Genomic DNA, 26,611 nt, shown 5'->3' with positions numbered 1-26,611 from the left:
ATGAAAGGAGTAGGTTCTAACATACTTATTAAAGGAATTTATAAAGAGGTAGTGAGGCAGTGAGATATAGGAAGGCATTGTAACACTTGGGAACTCAGCAACTGAGGGCAAAATTGGTGGAGTCCAAAGGTCTGGCAGTTTTTTTATACTCTAAACATTTATGTAACTTAAGGCTGAATATCCTATGAAGGCTATCTTTACTGTGATGCAGAGTAAAATCAAAGTTGATGCCACTCTCAAGTAATGGGAAACAACAGCTTGTCTAAAGATGGAGCTGCAAGATGTAAAATAAATTGGCCAATATAACAGAATAAAAAGTTTACTTTTTTCTCCAGCAACTTCTCCCTCTGTCACTCCCCCTGCACCTCCGCTCTCCCCACCTCCCACCCACACCCCCCCCCCCCCCCCCGCCCACCCCAGCTCCAACAATCATTCCCAAGCCTTTCCCCACTCATAGGCAAAAAGGAAGCAAACAAGAGAATGCTGGAGAAACTCAGCATCTGTGGAGAAAGAAGCAGAGTTAACATTTCAAAACCATTACTCGTGATTCTCTCTTCTGTCCATCTTTTATCAAATCAGCCGTTATCACATCTCTTTTCAAAACCACCACTTGACACCTCGATCCTTATGAACTGCTGTTACATTCAGCCATCTTCCTCTCCAAAGCTCCAAATCAGCTGTCAAATCTGTTCCCAGTTTTCTTGGCACACCATGTTTGACTCCTCTCAGGAACAGAGCATTTTGGTATAACGCGACAGTTGCATTCCTCTGCAACGTCACCCTCTAGAAAACCACTCTAGAAAATCACACTGCAGACGATCGCTTTAGAAGATTGCTATAGATGTTCAGCAGAAAGTTTGTATTATCCAAACATCATCCACAATTCACCAATCACATTATAGACAATTCCTGTTGACAAAATGCACATTACACCAGAATGGCCTGTGTTTCATGTATTATACATATGCTGTGCCACCTCTTAGGCACATTAGAATATAACATCCTGTTTACTGTGACCATTTGGTACTGCACTTTGGCTGACTTCAATCTTATCTATCTTACAGTGCTCCCTCAGATCTCCCCTCTGGTATCCTTAGCCTTCTTTTTTTTCTCATCTAAACTCTGTCCATGGCAACATCATCTGAAATATTTCAGCGTGCGTTAAGCTAGGATAGTGGCAAATTTCATTTCCAGATGTACAATTATGAACTAAATCTCAATCTCACCGTTGTTAACTACACTGTCTCCTGATCAATAGACTGCTTCTCTGACATCCAGTACTAGACATGCAGGAAGTTCTTTCAACTAAATATCAAAGAGGCAATGTTTTTGATCCCCGTCTCAAATTCTGGTCCTTACCTACTGACTCCATCTCTCTCCATGACTGTTCTCTGAGGCTAAACTAGTCCTTTAGCAAGTTCAATGTCATATCTGACTTGCAGATAATCTATGACCCTCAGAGCTGATTTGATTTGATTTATTTATTGTCACATGTATTTGTTATAAAATACAGTGAAGAGTGTTATAGTGTCGCCACTCTGTGTTGCAGAAGAATAAAGAAATTAAGAAAAAGTGTTCAACTTTACATTCTTCTTGTTAAGTCTTCCATCATGGGCCTAGTGGCCAGGCATGAGTCCCCTTCATTACCCAGCTGCTAGAATGAAAGTCATCACTCTTTGGCACCATCTCGCCTCCACCAATGCCCTCGCCACTATGAGTCCTCACTGGACCTCACCAATACAGACACCACTAATGCCACTGGGTACAGCATCAGCCCAAACTCAACTCCACTGCCACCATATGTCTACTTTGGGCCCACATCACTGACGCAGCTGCTACTTGTGCACAAACCCATCTTTGCTGCTGCCTCCATGAGTCTGTGCTGAACACAGACACTGCTGGTAACTGAAATTCACCTCTGTCACAGCAGCCATGAGTCGCGCTTCCACATGCTGCACCATCACAAATGATCTGCAAAGATACCATAGATTCCTTGTCACCAAAGATTAATATGATCTTTGCTGCTTCCCTGTTTTCTCTAAATCACAGGGCAGCACACTCTACCCACACTAGCCAGCTCACTTCTCATTATTACTATTAACCTCTGTTGTAGTTAACATATTATTAACTCCTCTTCCAGCTACAATGTGGTTATTATTGACCCATGTTGAGGTTATATGATTTTTTTCTGCTATTAATAGAGGATTATTAGCTGCTGCTATTTCAGCTGGTATTCAGTAAATATTAACCCTTATTGCTGGCTGTTAGTTTTGTTCTTTGTAACTGTTGCACTTAGTGTGATGAGACTATTATTAATTATTATATCGTCTACGATTATGTCATTATGGACTGCTATCCCAGTTGTGACCAATTTTCAACTATTTTATAACTAGAGACAACCTGAGGCACTAGATACAACCTTAACCTTAATGATTCCAGATGTGACCCATATTCCTAAACATGATTAGCTTTGACTGTCATCTACAACTGCACCTCTGGGGTCTGATTCTTAACCTGCGACTTAACCCTATCCTCAATTCAAACACTAATGTTAAGCCTGACACCAAACTCCAATCCCATTCCTTACTGTGACCCTGATCCTGTCCTGGACCCTGACCTAAAGCCCATCTATCCAGGAGTGTATCAATGTTCCCAGTCCTAACCCTTGATCCATGACTTCAACCCTGAACCCAAACCAAGCACAAAATTCAATCTTAACACTAAACTATTTATTTTCCTGAGAACAGGCAATATACTGAGTGCAGACTGGGGTTGGATCAGAAGCAATAGGATTAATGTACCCAGCTCTGTGTCAGGTGATTCCTTTTATTAAGTCATTTTTCAATGACTGAAGCTATGTGGTCATTTTTGTTATCTCAATAAAATTGTCCTCTATAAATATAGAAGATCACTAACCCGTACAAGGCACATCATACTACAGCTGTGCTGTGTTCACTCAGCTTCTTCAAAGGGTGGGATCAGACAGTGCAGCTGATGATGTGATCATCACTCAACCTTGATCTCCCCACCTAACCACAATGGCTCAGCCCATCCTGACTGGGGAAGTTTTGACATTGTTCTCTAGCTTGTGCCAACCTGACCGAACTCACAATGATTGAAAATGTTGCAATTAGTCTCAGTACCCCATGATGATAGGACAGACAGTTCAGTTGGGCTTTTGGCTTCTGGCTGCTTCCCACAGATGACACAATTGATATGTGGGCTGAAGCAGGACTGGATGTCTTGCCCCCAGGCTCTAATAGCCTGACACAAACTCACTGCACAGAGTTTATGCATTATAAGTGGCTTCTTGAGCAAGGTCTTGGAGGGAAACATGCCTTCGCATGGGGTTAATAACATCAGAGACTAATAAAAGTAAAATACTTAAAGATGCCTCCCCATCACAGTTTAACAAAGGCAAGTGAATTGGTTTTGGTCGATGGTGAAAACTGTGATCACGTGAAGACTTCTCTCTCTTCAAACAGATTCATAAGTCATTGGTCTAATTGCTGTTGGTGTGATTGTACCATGCATAAAATGTCTGACGTACTGGCTTGTGGAAACAACAGTGACAGCACTTCAAAGACCTTATGCGAAGCAGGTTAGGATGTTTCTGAGTACATGTAATCTCTCTTGCTCTCTCTGTCTCTGTCTCTCTGCCTCTCTCTCTCTCTCTCTCTCTCTGTTCCCTGCTGTACTCTCACTTTAACAGGTCTGCAGAAAGGCACATTGATAAAGCAAGAGGACAAGTGGGGTGAAAATTCCTGGGAGTTCAAAACAATTCCATTCAAAAAAAAGGCAAGGAGCCAACCTGCCCTATGTCAGCCTCACCCCCTCATCTATCGGCAATCAGTTAAATTCAAAAGCCCATCCCTTTCACTTAATTACAGACGCCCTTAAGACATTCAGATAATTTGCTGTTGTTACTTTTGAGTTTAAACTAGAGGGTGCTCCTCCCACACAAGCAGCCTCCTGCTGGCCCCGTCTGAACCAGACAACTGCACAGATTTACATGCAAAGGGATCGCAGCTCCTGTAGATGAAGAAACACTCCAGCTCTCTCGCTTAACTGTGGGGGTCAGTTCAGACAACATGGGTTCTGAACTATACCCTCATTCAGATAGCTTTGCACAGTACTTAGACTGCTTTGATTGAGCAGTAAAGAGGGGAAGGGGAAAGTAAGAAAGAGACGAGAGAAAGAGAGAGAGAGAAAGAGAAAGAGAGACACACACACAAGAGGGAAAGTGACCATGTTTGTGTAGATGAATCAGACAACAGTCAAACCTGAGAATAAGAATGAGCTTCCTGCTGTTAATTAGAAAACTTGTCACAGGACTTCTCTGGAACTGTTTCTTGCTGCAGTCGGTTTTTGGAAGTCTCACCACTGACAACGGGATCCATTCCAGTTTCATCCACGGGCGCCTAAAGAGCCAGGAAAAGCGGGAAATGCAGAGAGAAATCCTCTCGATCCTGGGTTTGCCTCACCGTCCCAGGCCCCACCTGCATGGCAAGCACAACTCAGCCCCCATGTTCATGCTGGACCTCTACAATGCCATGTTGATGGAGGAGGCAGGAGGATACTCGTATCCGTATAGGGCGGTCTTCACCACCCAGGGACCTCCGCTGGCCAGGTTACACGACAGCACCTTCCTCAGTGATGCCGATATGGTCATGAGCTTCGTCAACCTGGGTGAGTCAAGAACATTTCTTCCTTCCGAATCACATCTGTTAAATCTAAAGCTTCCCCGTGGTTGTTTTCGCAGGCTGCACACATTGTTTCAAGTAGGTGTAACATTTCTCAACATAGCTTGGCACCCTGAATAAGAATCCACTTCAGGTGGGACACAATCTGTTAGAACATCAAAGGCTCGCCTTTACCTGAAGGACAGCACAGATGCTGCATTAAGATTGACTAATTTATTAAGGAGCATATTGTATACTCCTCACACCCCTTTCCCATCCACCATCCTCCACCACTTGCCTCACTGTACCATTTGTATTTTTATCTCTCCTGTTTGCTACTCACTCTTTCCACTGCCTAACTAGCTAGGTTGTGGTCTTTACTTATGATTATTACCCAAGTATTTGCTCTCTATCAGCCACTGGAAGCTACTGCCAGACATGCCATTGATTTCAATTCCACTTCTTCTCTCTCTTTCACACCCACCTGTGTTTTCCCTTACTGCAAACCCAACCTTCCTTTGTTACAGAAAGCATTTAACTTCCCGAATCAGGCCAAAAGCAGCAGTAGGCAGACCTATGTTGGCAGATTAAGCCATAGGAACCTGCCAGGTCGACGCTGTCGCCACAAAAGCAGCTTTAACAGTGAAAAAGAGTAACAATCACATAAATATAGACTGCAGCTTTCAAATAATCAACAAAAGGACTCGTACGATGAGGGAACATTCTTGACATATGATCTGGAATGCACTGCCAGAAATTGTACTCAAAACAGATTCAACAGCAACTTTCAAGAGAAACTTGGACAAATATTTGAAAAGCAGAAATATACAAGAGTGAACAAGAGTAGGGCTAATGAGTAGGACTCTTTTAGAAAGCCCACAGAACACAATTGGTTGCATAGTCTTTTTCGTTTGTTTGACCTCAAACCTGCTTGCAAAGAGTTAATGAATGAGTTAAAATGCTTCAATAGTTACTGTAGGCTTGCTTGTTTTAATGCTCGCATAGTGTCAATGTTTATGTTGCAGTTTAAGGGTTAAAGTCTCAGCCCACAGATAAAAGATGCAGTAAAAGGTTTCTCAGTGAAGTATTCACGGTGCAGCAGTCTGTGCCCCTGTTGTTCTGCTGTGTGAGGCTGTCGAATGTGAAGCTCGGTTGGTGCAGTCACCTCAATCAAGCTGAGCAGCTGGGAATATTTATGTTAACCCTCTGAATACTGAAGTATTCTTCCTTTCTTTTTCCACCTTCCCCCTCTCTCCCAAATTCTTCCGTCTTGGCATACAACTCTATAGCCAATGGAAGCCTCCTTAGTAGGCTATCAATTCTTCACGTGTAGAGCTTTATGTGATGTATGTTGACCGTGATGCGAACGTTTCACTGATGCATCACACTGTGGTCCTAATTGAAACTTCACACAGCCAGTTCCAGCAGAGTAATGGTAGTAGTGACCAGGAATATGACCCTCAGCATTTTCTAACCCGGGAGAGCAGTTAGAGTCAAAGAGTCATTCAGTACAGAAACAGACCCTTCAGTCCAATTCATCCATGCCATCCAGAAATCCCATATGTCAGCACTTGGCCCAAATCCCTCTAAATCCATAAACATGCTTTTTGAATGTGCTGCAGTCTCAGGGACTGTTCTGTAACATTCAAATTAATGGGGGTCTGGATAGAGTAAACAGCATGAAAATATTCCCATCCATGAAAGGCACGGTGGCACAGTGGTTAGCACTGCTGCCTCACAGCGCCGGAGACCCGGGTTCAATTCCCGCCTCAGGCGACTGACTGTGTGGAGTTTGCACGTTCTCCCCGTGTCTGCGTGGGTTTCCTCCGGGTGCTCCGGTTTCCTCCCACAGTCCAAAGATGTGCAGGTCAGGTGAATTGGCCATGCTAAATTGCCCGTAGTGTTAGGTAAGGGGTCGATGTAGATGTAGGGGTGTGGGTGGGTACGCTTCGGCGGGGCAGTGTGGACTTGTTGGGCCGAAGGGCCTGTTTCCACACTGTAAGTAACCTAATCTAATCTAACAAAAAAAAAAAAAAAAAATGAAAAGGCACAAATTTAAGATAATAAGGAATAGCGTTTTAAACCTGTGAGTGGTTAAGGTCCACAATGCAGTGCCTTGAAATGTTACAGAGACAGGTTCAAAAGGAAATTAAATGATTATTTGAAAAGGTAGAACATGCATGGTTACAGAAAGAAGACATGAAAATATCAAAAGATCAATTGTTCGTTGAAAGCACTGGTGTGAACACAATGGGTTGAAAGTTCTCCTTCTGGACTATAACAGTTCAGTTATCCTGTACATGATCAAAATTGAAGAATGATTCTATGTCTGCAGCTCAGGTAGTAATTGGGGAAAACATGACCCAGCCATTCCAATCAATAGGTTTAAAGAGACTACAAGGTCAGTATACTGAATCCACGATGATCAATAAGTGTCAGCATGCTCATTGTCACCCTTGATATATTTATGACAGGGCTGCCAAACTTTCCAATTCCCCTAAACGTTTAGATTGTGGTTGACACCATCTATGTTCAGTCCAGGAACAACACCAAGACAACTTAACATCATTCTGTGAACTGTTTTCACAGGAATTCCAGCAGATGAGATACACAGAGTTCCTTGCCCAGTACTCTGGTCCAAAGTTAATCTCTGGGAAATATCCAGCTTGCTGATTTCAGCTAAGGCAGGTACAGGGGTTCCTGAAGAGGGAAGATTTTCCAGGTGTACTCTGAGCATTTCCACTGTCTCTTCTGACCTTTTGCAGGTTGTTGAGGTTGAAGGTTAATTCCTGATTCCCAACTGGCAATGAATAAGTACCAAATGCATTTGTCCATGACAGTATCAGTGGGAGGGAGAACCGCAAAGTCCTGTCTTCATATTGAGGATACCCTACATTGTGTTCTGTGTCACCATCATCAAGTTAATTAAGATAGACTTCAAATAGATCTATCAAATCAAGACTGGGCATCCAGAAGATTCTGTGAGTCATCTTCAACACCATAATCATAATCAAACACAATCTTCAACCTCAGGGGTGACATCTCCCCCATTCTATCATTATAATCAAGCCAGGGCATCAACCCCAATTCAATGACTAGGAATGCGGAAAGGCATGCCATGAGCAGCTCTAGGCCTCCCTAAAAACAAAGTATCAACCTGGTGAAGCATCAAAGCAGGACTACTTGCAAACCAACAGTGCAAGCATCAAGTGATGGACAGGGCTAAGTGATTCAACCAATGGAACAGATCGAAGTTCTACAGTCCTGTCACATTCAGTCATGAATGTTGGTGGACAATTATAGAAATCAGTGGAATAGGAGATTCTGCAAATATTTCCATCCTCAATGATGAGTCCCTGGCAGTACAGATATCAGATTCGATTCATTCTGTATGATATGAAGAAATGGCTAGAGATCGGATACTGCAAAGACAATAATATTGAATATTGTGCTCCAGATTATGCCATGCACCCAACCATGGTGTTCCATAATAGCTGCGAAACTGGTATCTATCTCACAATGAAAAGTTGCCCAGGTATGCCCTGTACACAAAAACACAGGAAACTTCCATCCCAGCCAATTTGCAGCCCATCAGACTATTCGCAATCATTAGTAAAGTGATGGAGGGCATCCTAAAATGTGCTATCAAGCAGCACCTGCAAATGAATAACCTCCTCACTGAAACACAGTTTGAATTCTTCTATGGCCACACAGATCCTGACCTCGTATCAGCTTTGATAAAAGCACGGACAAAACTGGCTGAACCCAAGAGGTGAGTGAGCATGACTGTCTTTGCCATCAAGATTGCTATTGACTGAGTATGGCATCAAGGAGCCTTCACAAAACTAGAGTCAATGGGAATCAAGGAGAATTCTCCACTGCTTTGAGTCAGGCCTAATAATAGGAAAAGGGCTGTGGTTGTTCAAGGTCAGTTATCTCAGCTCTAGAACATCTCTGCAGGAGTTCCTCCAGGTAGTGTTCTAGGCCCAACCATCTGCAGCTGTTTCAGTATTGACCTTCCCTTAATCATAGGTCAGAAGTGAAGATGTTCATCACCATTCACAAATTGCAGTCCATGTCTAACTTGGACAATATCCACACTTATGCTTACAAGTGGTAAGTAACATTCACATGAATTGCCAAGCAATGAACATTTCCAACCAGTAACTAACTTCCTGGGTCCCCAAAGCTTGTCCACCACTTGCCTGGATGACTGCAGCTCCAACAACATTCAAAGAACTTGACATCATCCAAGACAACGCAAGCCTATTGATTGGCACCACATCTACAAATATCAAATCCCTCCTCCACCAACATTCAGTAGTAGCAGAATGTACCATCTACAATATGCATGCAGAAATTCACCAAAATACTTGTACAACACTTTCTGAACCCCTGATGAGTGTCATCTCAAAAGACAAAGGCAGTAAATACATGGGACCACCACCATTTGCAAATTTCCCACCATGCCATTCTCCATTTTTGTCTGAAAATATATCATACTGAATCAAGACGTTGGAAGTCCTTTCCTAATGGCACAGTGGCACTCTGACACCAAATGGATTGCAACGGTTCAAGAAAGTAGCTCACTACCTTAAGAGCAACTAAGAACATGCAATAAGTGCTGGCCTAGCCAGTGACACCCAAGTGCTATGCATTAATAAAAAGTAAATTGTACTGGGCACTATATGGAGTAGGATCCACCATACAGCTGAACTCCTTTTGAATGGATTCAGAAAAGGGAGAAAAGATTTACATTTCGATCATATCCTTCACTATTCTAGACATCCCAAAGTGTTTTACTGTTAATGAATCACTTGTGAAGTGTTGTCACTGTTCAAACACAGGAAACATGACAGCCCAGTTGTGTACAAAATTCCACAATCAACATTGACCAGGTAATCAGATTTGAGGGATATTAATTAAGGGGGATTAAATGTTGGCCAGGATTCTAATGCTTTTCTTAGAAATGGTGCCATGAAACCTGGCTTAGTTGATAGGGCCTCAGTTTAACATTTCAGCTGGAAAATTAAACATCTGACAGTACAGCACTCCTTCAGTGTTGCACTGGATTGGCATTCCAGCTGTATCAGTGCGAACTGGCTCAACAGCTTCTTGAATTAGCAAGTTGGCATTCTGATCTCTTGCTGGATAGTGACATTTTGTTTTTCTTAATTAATTATCAAATTTATAAGGGACTATTTATGGAGCTAGTTTTTGACACCCCAAAATGGAAACATCTTCTCTATTGTTTACCCTAATAAATATTCTTTACAATTTTAAAAAGCTCCGACAAAGCATTCCTCAGTTTTCTGAGAAATGTCTGTCAGAATCCCAGGCATTTACTTAAAAACAGTTTGGAGTTTCTGCTGATTGTTCCTCCGTACTCCATAGCTCCCCCCAACACTACCCCCAAAACTTATATCATGTAAGAGCCTCACTGAAACCTCCTTAGTTTCACCCAGTTTTGCATGTCAATGGTCTTCAGTCAATATAGATTCAGTCATGTTGGCTACTGAGTTTAACTCGACACAGAGGGAAACCATCCAATCAAACTGCTGTGATGATGCGTCATTTTTAAAGTTCGTCTCGTGAGCAGAAACCACAAAGGGGAAGGGAAACTGGAAATTGAGGGATGGGCCATGCAGTCAATCCCTTCATCTATTATTATGGTATTATCAACTGTCACCACACCCTTAAGCTAGGTATCAGCTGAGAGAATGGGGAAATCTGTGTATATGAGCAAGCAGCACTGGAGCTTTCTCTGGGTAAAAACTCTCTCAGTTCAGCACCTCTCTATTTTGCCAGGGTTCATTTGGTCACTGACCAAACCAGGCTATCCCATTGTGATATAACTAAATATACTACCTCACTCGATCATGTGTCTTCAGTATTTTGCATGTGCACACAAATGAGGTCCGAGTATTGTAATGTGCAAAGTAGTAGTTAAACCAGAATCTTCAGGTCAAGTGCCAGTAGGTGGCACTAACTGTGCTATGTGTTAATGCCACTAAGGTGCAACATGAAATCAGCGTGAAGCTACCTTCCACTGGGTCATGTCTGACTTTGGCGTATCTGATCAGCTCCTTCACTGCAGCCCTGTATCCTCAAGGAAGTTGGAAAAAAGACTGCATTTGTCCAATGTGTTTCAGAGCCTTGAGATGTTACAAATTAGTTAAAATCAAGAAGGCAATGTTGTCTCATTCACAGGCCTTCCTAGGCTGGAATGATTGACAAGGGGTGGAATGATTGACACCTTTTCCTCTGTTCACAAAAAGTAAGACCGTTAATCCAGCAAATCATAGGGAGATGGCTGGGCTGCTAGCCCAGACACAATGGGATGAATGGCCTTTTTCTGTTCCGTAACCATTCTGCGATTCTGGGGAATATACTCAGTATTTACCAATAGCAGTTGAAGAACTATACACCACAGTTGAGTCGAGTGAGATTAATATAGATATAAAATACAAAAGCTGTATAGAAACGGGCTCTCAGCTATGGCACAGTAATACAACTGAACAAATAAAGAGAATCACACTTTCAGGAGACTTTTGCAGGCAGAGTCAATCTTCAGCAATACCTTGTTTGAAAGACAGTCATAGTATCTCTTTTTAAAGAGAGTCACGCCATCAGTAAGTTATCCTTATCACTTATATCTGGAGCCTTTTAAAGAATAATTTCCAATAAAACTTCATTATAAAGAGGGAAAATACCCTCACTGAATAATGTTCTTTTGTTTTGCTCTGTCTGCATCTGTTGATTTATGTTTTAGCAGCAAGAGGTTTGTAATTTCGTGGAAATTGGCTCTGGACAATCCCTCAACTTCCTCTTCTCTACTATAACATTAATACCATCCCCTTCAACGGAAAGACAAATGAGAATATAAGCAACTGTAGAATTCTTCTCAGTAAAGAGTTTCACAAAGAGTGCCAAAGATTCTGGCACTACTGAAAATTTTGCAACATTTGCCTTTGAGTCTGGGCAGTGGTATTTGAACACAGGTGATGACTTCTGACGACAAACTAGTTAAATTATAGAAGAAATCTTCAGGAACCATTCATCAAACTGAAGCTCGCTGAAAACCTTTAATTTGAAAGGCTTTCATCTGAATCTGACCAATGCTGGCAGTTGGTTTCTTGGTTGTTAGCCAATCATTTTTTTCTTTGGTCTCAGGGTATGGGTAGTGCTGCCAAGTCTACATTCATTCATTATTTCCAGTACCACTGAGAACATTAAAAATCAACCACATTGTGTCCTAGGCCAGCTATTTCAGCACAGTCCAAGATCAAATAGAGGACCTACCTGAGTTATGTGATTCACCACTTTAAATAGGCAGAAATATTATCTTTTATCGAAGATACGGAATCATTTTGATTTTTTACATCCTTTCTATCAATATTGAACATTTATTCTCATGCCCCTCAGAACATGGTGGCAAGTTTGCTTCTCTGTAACAGCTTGTTAAAGTTGAGTGGTTTGCAATGCCATTTCATTGCTGAGTGAACAGTTGGCTACATTGATGGAGTCTAGGGTCACAACAGTATTCCCAGCTGCATATGGCTATAGGACTGGTGATGGGACCATGTCACCTTTTGCCACTAATGTCCTGTCCTCACAATTCCACAATTGATCACTTGAGATAGCTGTTGTTCTACCCTCTCACATCAATCAGAAAATAAAAAAAAACTTCTTTAACCAAAAGGATGATCCTTTGCCATCAGTCAAATTGCCTTCTTATAATAGTTTTATAACTGGTAAACAAGAATTTAGAAATAACTTTTTTTAAAATTAGTTTTTGAATGTGTCTTCAATTTTCTTCACAGACTGCTCATACGAGTTTTTTCTTCTCAGGCAGTCCATTGGAATGCTAGGTCATTTGATTCAGTGGTGGCTGATTGCTCTAATGCATGATATGCAGACTTCACTGAATGTGGGGCACATGGTGTTGGAAGGGTTGGGTTGATAAGATATTGAGGGGTTTATGAGCTACTTTTGACTTCTCGACTTCACATCAACACATTTCTGATGAAGTTCAAGATGGGTTTGGCACATTCCCAAATAAGTCAAAAATCTAGTTTGGTTAGTCACAAATCAGAGTCTCCTATAAGTCAACAGTATGTTATGACATTTTCCAAATGATTTGTGAATATTCCTAATGTGTTTTCTTCTAGGAGTCTCCGGCTGTGACTTAGTTTCAACTGTAGCAGTTGCGACTGGAGTCTGGTATTATCAATATACTGTAAATGACATGTCAGTCCAGTGACATCTCTATGAGTGGTTTAGGAGATGTTGCTGTTGAACCACTTTTCATGTAATTTGAGTTGGAGAATTATCACTAGTGGTAATTCTCCAGTGCTTTGAGCATCTGCTGAGGTTTGTCCAATTCTCTTAGGCCTATAGGAGCCTGGGGATTGCTGCTGCTCAGTAAACGATGATCTTTGTCTCAGGTGTGAGATCCTGATTCTTGTAGTATTCTCCTCAATCAGCTGAAGGAATGTTGAATTTTGTCATCTATGACTGGTCTTCATTGAGAAGAGGACCCAAGATATGGAAAGTATTCCAAATTTCCAGGATCTCATCATTGATTTTCATCAAACAGCATGAATGTTTTCATCTTCATCAGAGTCTTTGGCTCTGTCGATGTCAATAGTTTACAGAATATCCTCTTGAAATTTAGCTGCCCCCATTAATGTGTTACAATCCTCTACCACACAATGACACACAAATAGTGATTCTCACCATGATAGATACCACCATGGGCAAAACTGGGGTCAACCAAGGCTCTGTGATTACACCAACTTGTTTCTCCATCTTCCACACTACAATATTGCATGCAACCTCCAGTAAATTACCTAAAGGTATGGAGATCATTGAACCAGCAGGTTGGAAACTGTTCAACCTATATCACCATCCAAAACACAAATTTCTTCTGACTTCAGTCATTGAGATCCAGGATGTAGATAACAATCATGTAGGACATACTCAGAAACTGAGCTGCAGGTCATTACCGACACATTCTCAAAACCATGTGAGAAAATAACCCTTTCGTTAAATACAGAAAATTGAGGTCTTTTTCCAATCAGCTCCTACAGTGCAATGCCCCCCATATCAATCACGTAAGTGTTTTGGCAAATAGTCGTTAATTCCTGGAACATCTTGTAAGTAATTATAAGTCACTTGTAGGTAAGACTGGGTAGACACAACAGATTCCTTTCATAAAGGTTGAGTTTTTAAAACAATGCACCACCTTTTATCTTATCTGGTCATAAAACAATGGATTTACCAAATTGCATTGCTCAGCTTACTGTGGTGGGATTTGAACTCACTGCCTTTCAATTGCTAAGCTAGAACTGTAACCACAAGGCTGCTGTATCCATTTTAAATATGAGGTCACTGGCAGTTTTCACAGTGATGACAGATGCCTAGAAGACAGAAGAGGCACATCTGGAAGCTTGGCCAATGTGTCAGGTCCAACAGCATTAGATAATATGAAATTATTAATGTCTCTCCAAGAATTCTTTCACTTGTTCATTACCTAATCCAGAGGTTTCCAAGCTTTATTTATTATGCATCCCTTTCCAGATTTTCCAGCTGCCACATACAGATTTAATAATTTAACCCTTTGATATCCAAACTTTGTTTAAAATGTACAAATGATAATATGTATACAATTTAGACAATGCTTTATAGAACCACCTGCAAGTTACATTGCCTGTTTGAGCACAGGTGCTGTTTGAACTGATAGGGGATAAATCGAACACTGAAATGTAATAGCAAATTCTGAGCTAAATAAACTCCACTCTTCAGAGCCGTACCACACAGAACAAGATCATACCATATTTACATATAACAAGGAATGAATCCAGCATCAAGTCCTGTGGGACTCCATGGCAATGTTGTCTTTGACCAGAAATACATCAATTCAACATTACTCTCTGACTGTTATCATTTAGCCAATTAAGAAACCAAGTTAATCCACATGTTTTTATTTTCAAAATGTCTTTTCTAGAAAAGTTTATCAAATGCCACGTTTCTAAAACATCATTGCATAATCATCATCATTAGGTCTCTCTGTTACTTAGAATCATGGACTCCCCACAGCACAGAAAGAGACCCTTCAGCCTATTGAGTCTTCATGGACTCTCTTAAGAGTATCCCAGCTAGATCCAGGCTCCCGCTTCATCCTGCATCCACAATGGCCAATCCACTTAGCTTGCACACTATCAACAATTTCCCATGGCCAATCCACATAACCTGCATATCTTTGGACTCTGGGAGGAAACTAGAGCACTCAGAGGAAACCAACAAATTCACCAGGAGGACATGCAACCTCCACACAGATAGTCACCCAAGGCTGGAATCAAACCTAGGTCCCTGGTGCTGTGAGGCAGCAGTGATAACCGCTGAGCCACCATGCTACCCCTTAATTGAAGGTATCCATCAGATGAGTCAAGCACAGTTTGCCTTTAACACCCTTATGCTAGCTGTTCCTTTGCAGCTAGCACCAACTTCAGTACACTTCAGAGCTGTTCCCTCAGATTGAAACAAATTGCATCCAGGCTTCATTTGATACCGAGCACAGATGTAAATTCTATCTTAATCAATCGGCTTGAACATGCTGTAACACACCATTAGGATAGATAGGAATTGAACTTAGAACTTCTGACCCAGCGATAAGGATACTCCACTGCACAACAAGAACTTTCCCCCCCCCAAAAAAAAAGTAATGAGAAGTTCAATTATACTCAAACCTTATTGGGCGTATCAAGAGAGTTGGTGTCAACAGCTGGCCTGCTTGCTTAATGACATCACCACTCACTACCATAATCTAAGCCTAACTCTTCAAGCAGGTAGGAAGTGCTTGGGCTCCTGACCCCATCTGCTTCTGATCTCCAGGCCTGTTACATCAGCTTTTTAAAGTTCTTTTTATTTACTTATGTTTAACATCAAAATTCATCTTACCTCTTGCCTTTGGTGGAGGAAGAATGCCTCTGGAGGCTGCTGCAGCAGCAAAGGCAATCTGGTCCATTCCTCTTGGCCATTGTGGCCGTGTCCTGGTGGGTCCTGCAGATTGGTAGTCTGCTTTGGCAATGAGGCGGGTACGGCCCAGGATTTCAACAGTCTGGGTTGACGGCATCTTCAGCAATGATATTTGTTTAGCCCGGGATTCAAACAGCCTGGGGTTTCTTGGCCCAAGAATTCAATGGCCTGGTGTAGCTGTGTGCTTCGGCAGCAGCTTCAGTAATGAGGTGGATCCTTGAGGCAGCATCTTCAATGGCATAATGGTCCAGGCTGGGATTCCAATGGCCTGAGATTCAGCAGCTTCAATGTCAGCTTGCTGCAGTGGTGCAGAATGTGGTTCCTGTCTTCTCCTCAACCTTGGGAACTCAACAACTGTGAAATGAACAAAGATGCACTTTGTCTTAATTTTTATGTATTTTTTTAATAATATAAGCACCAAAGTATGGTGACTTAAACACTTTTCACTACATTTTTTGTAAAAATACAAGTGATGATAAATTACTATTTTTTTCTATTCCCAGTTGTGAGGTAAACCCTGTCTCAGGATCTTGTTGATCATGTTTGTTGCTACATTTCTTGCCTTACTGAATCACAGAACTGTTATAGTGGAGAAAGAGGCCATTCAGGCAATCATACCTGCACCTACAAATGAGCATCATTAACAACTCTCCAAAATGTATCTTAACTGTATGTAAAAGTCCTCTGAATGCCCTGAGAATGTAAAGGCAGTACTGTAAAGCAACATAATATAGCATATATAGTATAGAGCATCGTTCATACAACATATATAACAGTGCAGTATATTTACATCATGTATAGAAAGCATCCTTTCATATACCATTAAGAGCATATGTCTTTTATACAGCATAGAACATACAGTATATAGCCATATATTTCATGTAGCTTATTTTAGTCTTTCTCCTTTCCTGTGTAATGCTCAAGTGTGTGTGATCAGGGCAAAATCAGCATCTAAGATCTATGCACACTGTCGGGGAATTTCCATTGGAAAAATTCAGCTTTAAAAAGATTGCTCAGATTGTTAATTCAATATTGAACAAAACAGCTCTACCTTGTCCAGGAGACTGAGCCCCAGTCACTGTCATGTCCCTTTCCTTTTCACTGGGTTCCCACAGGGTTTGGTGAATACAATACTTGAACCTGTAAAAGCTGCTCTTGGGAGCAGTTCGAAGGAATGAGATACGTACAGCTGCAGCTCTGTGTTTCAACAGGCTGTGGCCTTAATTGGAGTCTGGCCAGAGGTCAATGTGGACATCCCCCAGCCTCTCGCTAGAGTCCCACTGAGCCCAGCACATAGCTAGCTGGGTTGCTTTCACATTAAAGCTCCAGTACTTGTAGCTGTTCAGTACATTTCCCTGTTCTGAAGCTTGACTGGTTCAGGGTAAGAAACAATGCTTTGGAAATGTGCCCATATTGCCATACAGCCTTGTACATTGCCACACCAGCATGGAGCTGTGGTGAGGACAGTGTCCGTTTTTCCATGTAGCTCCATGTCACAAAGGCAGAAGGGGGCGAATAGGGGATTTACCCTCATCACACTGTCACTGACAAGAAGAGCAATGTTTATAAGAAACAACATACATGGTGCTGAATAACAAACAGAATATTTCTACGTATGATGGACAACACACAACCTATGCAACAATACACTAGAATCTCCCCAATGTTATTGACACCTTCAGAATACATGCCTCTAGGGGCCCAATACATGTAGGTTTTCTGTGCAAGCTAATTTCCTTCAGCATTGATGTAAAAATTCTGCAAAATTGAAGTGAGTAACTGGATCTGAAAAACACAGCTTTTGAATTGCACCAGGGTGTCTGCATTGTGCCGGATCACACTGAAACCTCCAGTGATTGGTTCATTCATCACATTCTCATTACTTCAGTGTTTACACAAACATTTTATTAGATATGGTGAGAATTATGTATATTCAATTGGTCACTGTAAATAGTAAACAGCAGGTCCAAGCGCCAAGCAGAGCAGCCTTACTTGATCGGGACTTCACAACCTCCAAGGTATGAGTGCCATCAAACTATCCTGAAATATTACTCACCACAACAAATGGGAAGGTGGAATTAACAGGGAGTGCTGACTCATTAGGAACTTGAAATAATGCATAAAAGTGGGCATGGCACTGACTGCCAGACTGCATTCTTTCAACTTATACAAACAGATCCCCCATTTGGATATCATCAGTGATGCAAAATGTACACAGAAAACCCTACCTATTTGTCTTCACAGTCCCCGGATGAAATTTGCTGTCCATTGTATCTTGTGAACAGTGTGGGGACCTTTCTCTGAGGAAAGATAAACTGACTTTGGAGGCAGTTGAGAGAAGGTTGAATAGGCTAATACCGGAAATGGAGCAACTGTCTTAACAGGGTCGGGCCTGTATTTATGAGAGTTTAGAAAAATGACAGGTGACCCTATTGAAACAGACATGATTTGTTTTGGCCTCCTCCAGTGGTCGCAGCATCCAAATACCAGTCTTCAAACAATTTGGTTTACTCCACGTGATATCAAGAAATGGTTGTAAGACATTGGATACGCAAGGTCTATGGGCCCTGGCAACATTCTGACAACAGTACTGAATACTTGTGCTCCAGAACTTGCCATACCCTTAGCTAAGTTAATCGAGAACAGTTACAACACTGGCATCTACCCAACACTATGGAAAATTGCCAAGATATGTCCTGTACAGACAAAGCAGGACAAAGCTAATCCGGACAATTACCACCTCATCAGTCCACTCTCGATCATTCGTAAAGTGATGGAAGGTTTCATCAACAGTGCTATGAAGCAACACCTGCTCAGTTGCATCCAGTTTGGGTTCGGCCAGGGCCATTCAGCTCCTAACCGCATTACAGTTTTAGTTCAAACATGGACAAAAGAGCTCAATTTCAGAGGTGAGGTGAAAGTGACAGCCCCTGGCAAAAAAGGCTGCATTTGACTGAGTGTTGTATCAAGAAGCCCTGGTAAAACTAGATTAATTGGTATCGGAGGCAAACTTTCATCTGGTTGGAGTCAAGGCTGGCACATAGGAAGCTTTCTGTGGTTGTCAGGGGTCAGTCATCTCAGCTCCAGGACACAGATTCATAGAACCCCTACAATGTGGAAGCACACCATTTGGCCCATCAAACTCACACAGACCCTCTGACGAGCATCCCACCCAGACCCATCCCTGCAATCCTACATTTCCACTGGCTAATCCATCTAACCTGCACACCCTGAACACAATGGGCAATTTAGCATGGCCGATCCACTTAACCTGCACATCTTTGGTTTGTGGGAGGAAACTGGAGCACCCTGAGGAAACCCACACAGAAATGGGGAGAATGGGCAAACTTCACACAAGAGCGACATCTCTGCAGGAGTTCCTCAGGATAATGTACGATGTCCAACTATCTACCATTGCTTCAACAATAACATTCCCTCTCTCATAAGTGGGGATGTTCGCCAATGATTGCACAATGCTCAGTGCTATTCATGACTCCTCAGATGCTGAAGCAATTCATATTCAAAAACAACAAAATCTGGAAAATATCCAGGCATGGGCTGACAAGTGGCAAGTAACAGTCATGTGACACAGATGTCAGGTAATGACCATCTCCAATAAGAGTCACTGCACTTTGACATTCAATGGCGTTACCATGAATAGAATCTCCTCTACCAACATTTTCAGGGTTATCATTGATCAGAAATTCAACTGGACTCTCCACACTGGCTACAAGTGCAGATCAGAGACTGAATCCTGCAGCAAGTAACTCACCTCCTGACTCCCTAAAGTCTGTACACCATCTATTAAACACAAGTCAGGAGTGTGATGGAATACTCCCCACTTGTCTGGATGGGTGCAGCTCCAATACCACTCAAGAATTTTGACACCATCCAGGACAAAGCAGTCCACTTGATTGGCACTACATCCACAAGCATCCACTCCCTCCACCACCGACACTCAGAAGCAGCAGTGTGTACTATCTACGAGATGCACTGCAGAAATTCACCAAAGATCTTAGCAGCTTTCATATGATCACTTCCATCCAGAAGGATAAGGGCAGTAGATACATGGGAACAAAAACAGAAACTTGCTGGAAGCATAGCAGGTCTGGCAGCATTTTAGAGAGAAATGAGAGTTAACATTTTAGGTTCAGTGTTCCTTCCTCAGAACAGATGGTAGCTTGGAAAATATTGGTTGATATGCAGAAGATAGGAAGGAGAGAGGCGTTAAGGTGTAAACGAGAGTTAGGAATAGAGCTCAAAGAGAGGAGAACAGGTGGACAGACAAAGGAGTGAATGACAATCTAGTTAGGATGATGAATAGCTATTAATTTATTGTGTATTGTGTATAATAGCAGACAATGTGATAACAAGGCCTGGTATGTTGGGGTTTGGGTGGGGACATGGGAAAGCTCAAGCCCTAAAGTTGTTGAATTCAATACTGAGTCCAGAATGTTGCAGAGTCCCCTAGTGGAAATGAGGTGTTGTTCTTCCTTCGTTGGAGCACTGCAGCAAGCCTGAGACAGAGACAAGGAACAGGGCAGTGTGTTGAGGTAGCAGGCAATCGGAAGGTTAGGCTCTTTTTTGCAGATAGACCAAAGGTGTTCTGTGAAGCAGTCACCTGGTCTATGTTTCATTTTGCCAATGCATAGGAGACTACATTGTGAGCAGCGAAAGCAGTGGACCAGTTTGTGTGAAGTGCAGATAAAATGTTGTTTCATCTGGAAGGTGTATTTGGCTCTTGGATATATGGGAATACTTATTGTACTTTTAAGTTACTTTACTTACTGTAAGTTTAGTTGCTTTAACCTTGCTCTTTTATTATTAACTAAAAACCAAAGATTTGCAGAAAGTAGAAAAATTCAGCTCTCTCTCCCTCATGTGCCTATATCTTACTTGTTTTGAAATTTAATTTTTTCAAATTACTAGAGTTGGAGTACAGTACCTAATGGCAGCTCAACAACCAATCAATCAACCAAAGACTTCCAAATATTGCTAACATTCTTCAACTTCTTTCCCCTGTTTTGTTTATCTGAATATCCAAGTGAAGCCTTCCATTAAACACCACTCTTGTGGGTGGAGAAATTTCTCCTTATCTCAGTCCTAAATGGCCTACACTATATCCTGGTTTTCGACTACCCAATCACAGGAACATCCTTTCCATGTTTACTCTGTTAGAATTTTATAGATTTCTATCAGATCCCCCTCATTCTTCTAAACTCTACTGAATATAGTCCTAAATGATATACTCTGTCTTTATTTGTTAGTCTTGCACTCACAGGAATCAGTCTGGTAAACCTTTGCTGCACTCCTTCCACAGCTAGAGTTTCAGACAATAAACTGCCTTCCCATTCTTGCTACCAAAGTGGATAACCTCACATTTTTCCACATTATTCATCTGTCATGCAGTTTCTTATTCACTCAACTTATCCAAATCACACTGAAGCATCTCTGCATCCTCCTGATAACGTACCTTCTTACCCAACTTTATGTTGGGTGGGAACATGGAGATATCTTGCATTGCATCTGAGGAGAACAGGACTGAGCATGTTGCTCATGCTTTTACAGAGGGTTTAAACTAACTCACCAGGGGTTTAGGGGATCCAGGGGAGAATATGAGAAAGTGATATCTGGGTTTGAATCCCACAAGGGGGATGAAATTTTTACTCAATATAAATCTGGTATAAAAGGTTAACGTAATGATGACCATGAAGCCAGCGTTGATTGTTGTACATAACCATCTGGTTCACTTATGTCCTTTAGGGAAGGAAATTTGCCATCCTTACTGCTCTGGCCTGCATGTGACTCCAGACCTAGGACAATGCAGCTGATTCTTAACTGCCCTCTTGGCAATTAGAGCTGAGCAATAAAGAGAGCTTGCCCACATCCCATGAACATATAAAGAAAAAATGTCCTTATGACAAGTACACTTGAGAACCAAGTTGAATACAGAATATTCAGAAGGAGGTGAAAGAGCAACTAAGATCAGTCAATTCTACAGTCAAGAAAACACTCCAAACCCTCCTTACCTCAGACGGCTCTGGAAATTCGACATGACCAAAAGGACTCTTACCAACTTTTATAGATGTACCACAGAAAGCATCCTGTCTAGATGCATGACAGTTTGGTATGGCAACTGCTCTGCAAGAAATTACAGAGAGTTGTGAATACAGTGCAGTCCATCACACAAACCACCCTACCCTCCATGACTCCAACTACACTTTCTGCTGCCTCGGGAAAGCAGTCAATGTAATCAAAGACCCCTTCCATCCAGGTTATACTCCCTTCCACCCTTTCCCATTGGGCAGAAAATACAAAAGCTTGAAAACCAAGATTCAAGAACAGCTTCTTCCATGCTGTTATCAGTCTTTTGAACGAACCTCTTATACATGAGAGTTGATCTTTCTCTGTACCTTCTTTGTAGCTGTAACACTACGTTCACATTCCCTTCTATTGTTATCTGGAACCAGTGTTCTAGTGAAAAGGATAAATAGAGTGTCTATGAGGACTTTAAAATAGTGTGCTGAGGGGAAGGGAAAGGGAAAACAACAGGACATATGATGGTAAATAAAAAGGAAAACTGCAGCTTAGCATGTGTGCAAGAGTGTGTAAGGACAAGGCAGACTCTGAATGAAGTATAAATGATGGATAATTCAGGAGATATTATTAGAGATGTTGGAAATAATGAGGGCATGAAAACTAGCATAAGAGCATTCTACCTGAATGCTCATAGCATTTGTAACAAGGTTGATAAGTTAACGACACAAATCATCGCAAATGAATATGATTTAGTAGCCATTACAGAGACATAGTTACAGGATGGTCACAACTGGGAGTTAAATATCCAGGGGTATCAGACTATTCGGAAGGACAGATAGGAAGGTAAGGGAGGTGGTGTAGCTCGGATATTCAAGGATGACATCAGGACGGTGCTGAGAGATGATATATGTTCTATGGAGAATGAGGTTGAATCCATTTAGTTGGAAATTAGAAATTCTAAGGAGAAAAAGTTACTGTTTGGTGTAGTCTACAGACCGCCAAATAGTAGCATCACATTAGGGTGGGCAATAAACAAAGACATAGCTAATGCCTGTAACAATGCTACGGCAATTATCATGGGAGAGTTTAATCTGCATGTCAATTGGTCGAACCAGCTCGGTCAGGGTAGCCTCGAGGAGGAGTTCATTGAATGAATCTGTGATAGTTTTCTTGAACAGTATACAAAGTATTCGACAAGGGAGCAACCTATTCGAGATCTGGTCCTGTGTAATGAGACAGGAATAATTAATAATAATAATTAGTTAGGGACCTTCTTGGCAAGAGTAATCACAGCATGATGAATATAGAATACAGATGGAGAGCGTGAAGATAATAAAATTCAATACCAGAGTCCTGTGCTCAAAAAAGGGGAACTAAGATGAGGGAGAACTTGGCCAAAATAGACTGGAAGCAAAGATTCTATGGTGGGAGAATTCATGAGCAGTGGAGGACTTTCAAAGCAATTTTTCAAAGTACTCAGCCAAAATATATACCAGTGAAAAGAAAGGACTGTAAGAAAAGGGGTAATCTGCCACAGGTGTCTAAGGAAATAAGGGAAGCTATCAAATTGAAAGAGAAGGCATACAAAGTGCCCAAGATCAGCGGGAAACTAGAAGACTGGGAAAGCTTTAAAGGTCAACAGAAAGCAACAAAAAGAGTTTTAAAGAAAAGTAAGATAGAACATGAGAAAAAAAACCAAGCTCTGAAAATAAAGACCGATAGCAAAAGCTTCCATAAATATATTGGATTACTTATAGTGTGGAAACAGGCCCTTTGACCCAACAAGTCCACACCGACCCTCCGAAGAGCAATCCACCCAGACCCATTCCCCTATACCTAATGTTATGGGCAATTTAGCATGGCCAATTCACCTAACCTGCACATTTTTGGGTTGTGGGAGGAAATCAGAGCACCTGGAGGAAACCCACGCAGACAAGGGGAGAATGTGCAAATTCTACACAGACAGTTGTCTGAGGCGGGAATTGAACCCGGGTCTCTGGCGCTGTGAGGTAGCAGTGCTAACCACTGTGCCACTGTGAAAAAAAGTGGCTCAAGTAAACATTGGTCCCTTAGAGGATAAGAAGGAGCATTTAGTTATGGGAGATGATGAAATAGCTGTGACATTGAATAGGTATTGTGTGTCAGTTTTCACAGTGGAGGACATGAATAACATGCCAGTAATTGACAAAGAGACAAAGGTAGGTGAGGACCTGGAAACAACCATTATTACAGAAGAGGTATTGTTGGGCAAGCCAATGGAGCTAAGGATAACCAAGTCTCCTGGCCCTGATGGAATTCATCCTGGGGTACTAAAACAGATGGCAGAAGAAATAGTAAGTCCACATGTGGTAATTTTCCAAATTATTAAGACAGTTCCAGCAGATTGGAAAACAGCAAATGTGACGCCACTGTTTAAAAAGGGAGGTAGACAAAAGGTGGGGAATTATAGACCGGTTAGTTTAACTTCTGTAGTGGGGAAGTTGCTTGAGTCTATTAACAAGGAAGAAATAGCAAGGCATCTAGATAGAAATTTTCCCATTTGGCAGATGCACCAGGGTCGTGCTTAACTAATCTTTCAGAATTCTATGAAGACATTATGAGCAAGGTGGACAACGGGGACAAGTAGATGTGGTGTACCTAGATTTCTAAAAGGCTTTCGACAAGGTGGTGCACAAGAGGCTGATGCATAAGATAAAGATGCATGGCATTATGGGTAAGGTATGAGCATGGATTGGTTGACTAACAGGAAGCAGAGTGGAGATAAATGAGTGCTATTCTGGTTGGTAATCAGTAACTAGTGGTGTGCCTCAGGGATACTTTTCACAGTATCTCAGTACATGAGACAATAATAAACCAAATCAAACCAACTCAAAGATCAGGGACCTGAAAGGTCTGGTGTTGGGACCGCAATTATTCACAATTTATATAGATGATTTGGACTAAGGGACATGTGTAGTGTGTTAAACTTTGCAGATGACACTAAGATGAGTGGCAGAGCAAAGTGTACAGAGGACTGTGAAACTTTGCAGAAGAAGTAGATACTTTAAGTGAGTGGGCAAAGGTCTGTCAGATGGAATACAACTTTAATAAATGTGAAGTTGTCCATTTTTGTAGGAGTAACAGTAAAAAGGATTATTTCTTGAATAGTACAAAGTTGCAGCATGCTGCTATGCAAAGGGACCCGGGTGTCCTTGTGATGAATCACAGAGGGTTGATCTGCAGGTACAACAAAAATTAGGAAGACAGCTGGAATATTGTCCTTCATTAGTAAAGGGATTGAGTTTAAAAGCAGGGAGGTAATGTTGCAGCTGTACAGGGTGCTGGTGAGGCCACACCTGGAGTACTGTGTGCAGATTTGGTTTCCTTACTTGACAAAGGATGCACTGGCACTGGAGGGGGTGCAGAGGAGGTTCACTAGATTGATTCCAGAGTTGAGGGGATTGGCTTATGAGGAGACACTGAGTAGATTGGTATAAATTCACTGGAATTTAGTATAAATTAGTATAAATTCACTGGAATTTAGAATTTAGAAGAATGAGGGGGGATATTACAGAAACATATAAAATTATGAAGGGAATAGAGAGGATGTTTCCACTGGCAGGTGAAACCAGGATAAGAGTGGCAAATTAGTGGCAGCAGATTTAGGACCGAATTGAGAAGGAACTTCTTCACCCAGTGATATGTAAATCTATGGAATTCCTTGCCCAGTGTCATCACAAGTAGTTTTTTCTTGATTTTTCTTGAACAATAAAGTAATTAAGCGATACAGTGAGGGGGCAGGTAAGTGGAGCTGAGTCCATGAAAAGATCAGCCATGATCTTATTGAATGGCAGAGCAGATTCAAAGGGCTAGATGGCCTACTCCTTAGGTTCTTATGTTCTATTACCCTGATGTACCTATGTAAGTTATGATTTGCCTGAATAGCACACAAAACAATACTTTTCACTGTATCTCAGTATATGAGACAATAATAAACCAAATCAAACTAAATCGTAGATCAGGGACCAGAAAGGAGGTTTACACATAGTAGCAACAGACAGGTTGAGGTGTTAGACCAATACTTTGTATTTGTCTTTATCGATAGGACAAGTGCTGCCCAGGCCACCGCAACAGAAAAGAAACCTCAGTCACTAGGAAGGTATAACATTGATAAGGAGGATTTAACGATGAGAATGCTCCAGGATGAGATCAGAAGGATGTGACAGTTGAAAGTGCACTGGCATTGGCAATAATCATTAAATCTTCCCTCAGTTTGGGGATGGTGCTGGAGGACTGGAGAACTGCAAATATTACACCCTTGTTCAAAAAGAAATTGTAAAAATAGGCCCAGCAATTACAGATGACTCAATTTAACTTTGGTAGTCAGTACTTTTGTAGAAAAACTTTTTTGGGATAGAATTATTAGTCACATGAGATTTGGGATCATTTGGAGAAATCATCATGGATTTATTAACGGAAAATCATGTCCAACTAACTTGTTGGTGGCTTTTCAAGAGATAACAGCAAGGATTGATGAGGGCAAAACCTTTGATGTGGTGGACATAGATTTTGAAAGGTAAATAATACAGGGCCACATAACAGCTCGTGAGAAAATTAAAGATCATGGAATAAAAAGGACAGTAGCAACATGGATACAAAATTGGCTGAGGGGTAGAAAACTGACAGTAATTCTTAAGTTTTGTTTGGAGTGGGGGAAGGTTCAGAGTGGAGTTAACTGATGGGGGAGGGGGTCATTATTGGGATCCTTGCTACCTGCAGTCCTCACTATGTCCTAGTTTTCAGTTTTATGTAAATTATTGAGCTCTCGGTATGCAGCAGCAACTTGAAAGCTTGTGGATAATACAAAAGTT

General features: G+C 41.6%; 1 protein-coding gene across 1 annotated transcript in view; it reads left to right on the top strand.

Annotated features, from left to right (window-relative positions):
- Positions 1–3,966: 3,966 nt before the first annotated feature.
- bmp7b (bone morphogenetic protein 7b) overlaps positions 3,967–26,611 on the top strand; it is a 141,155-nt gene continuing 118,510 nt past the window's right edge. Inside the window, exon 1 of the mRNA XM_072556822.1 lies at positions 3,967–4,689. Coding sequence (XP_072412923.1) covers positions 4,296–4,689 — 394 coding nt within the window. The 5' untranslated portion in view covers positions 3,967–4,295. The remainder of the gene's footprint in view (positions 4,690–26,611) is intronic.

The sequence above is a fragment of the Chiloscyllium punctatum genome, chromosome 37 (assembly GCF_047496795.1).
Source record: "Chiloscyllium punctatum isolate Juve2018m chromosome 37, sChiPun1.3, whole genome shotgun sequence".
In the NCBI taxonomy this organism is placed as follows: domain Eukaryota; kingdom Metazoa; phylum Chordata; class Chondrichthyes; order Orectolobiformes; family Hemiscylliidae; genus Chiloscyllium; species Chiloscyllium punctatum.
Note: the sequence above shows the minus strand (reverse complement) of the source record. Positions and strands in the feature narration are given on the sequence as shown.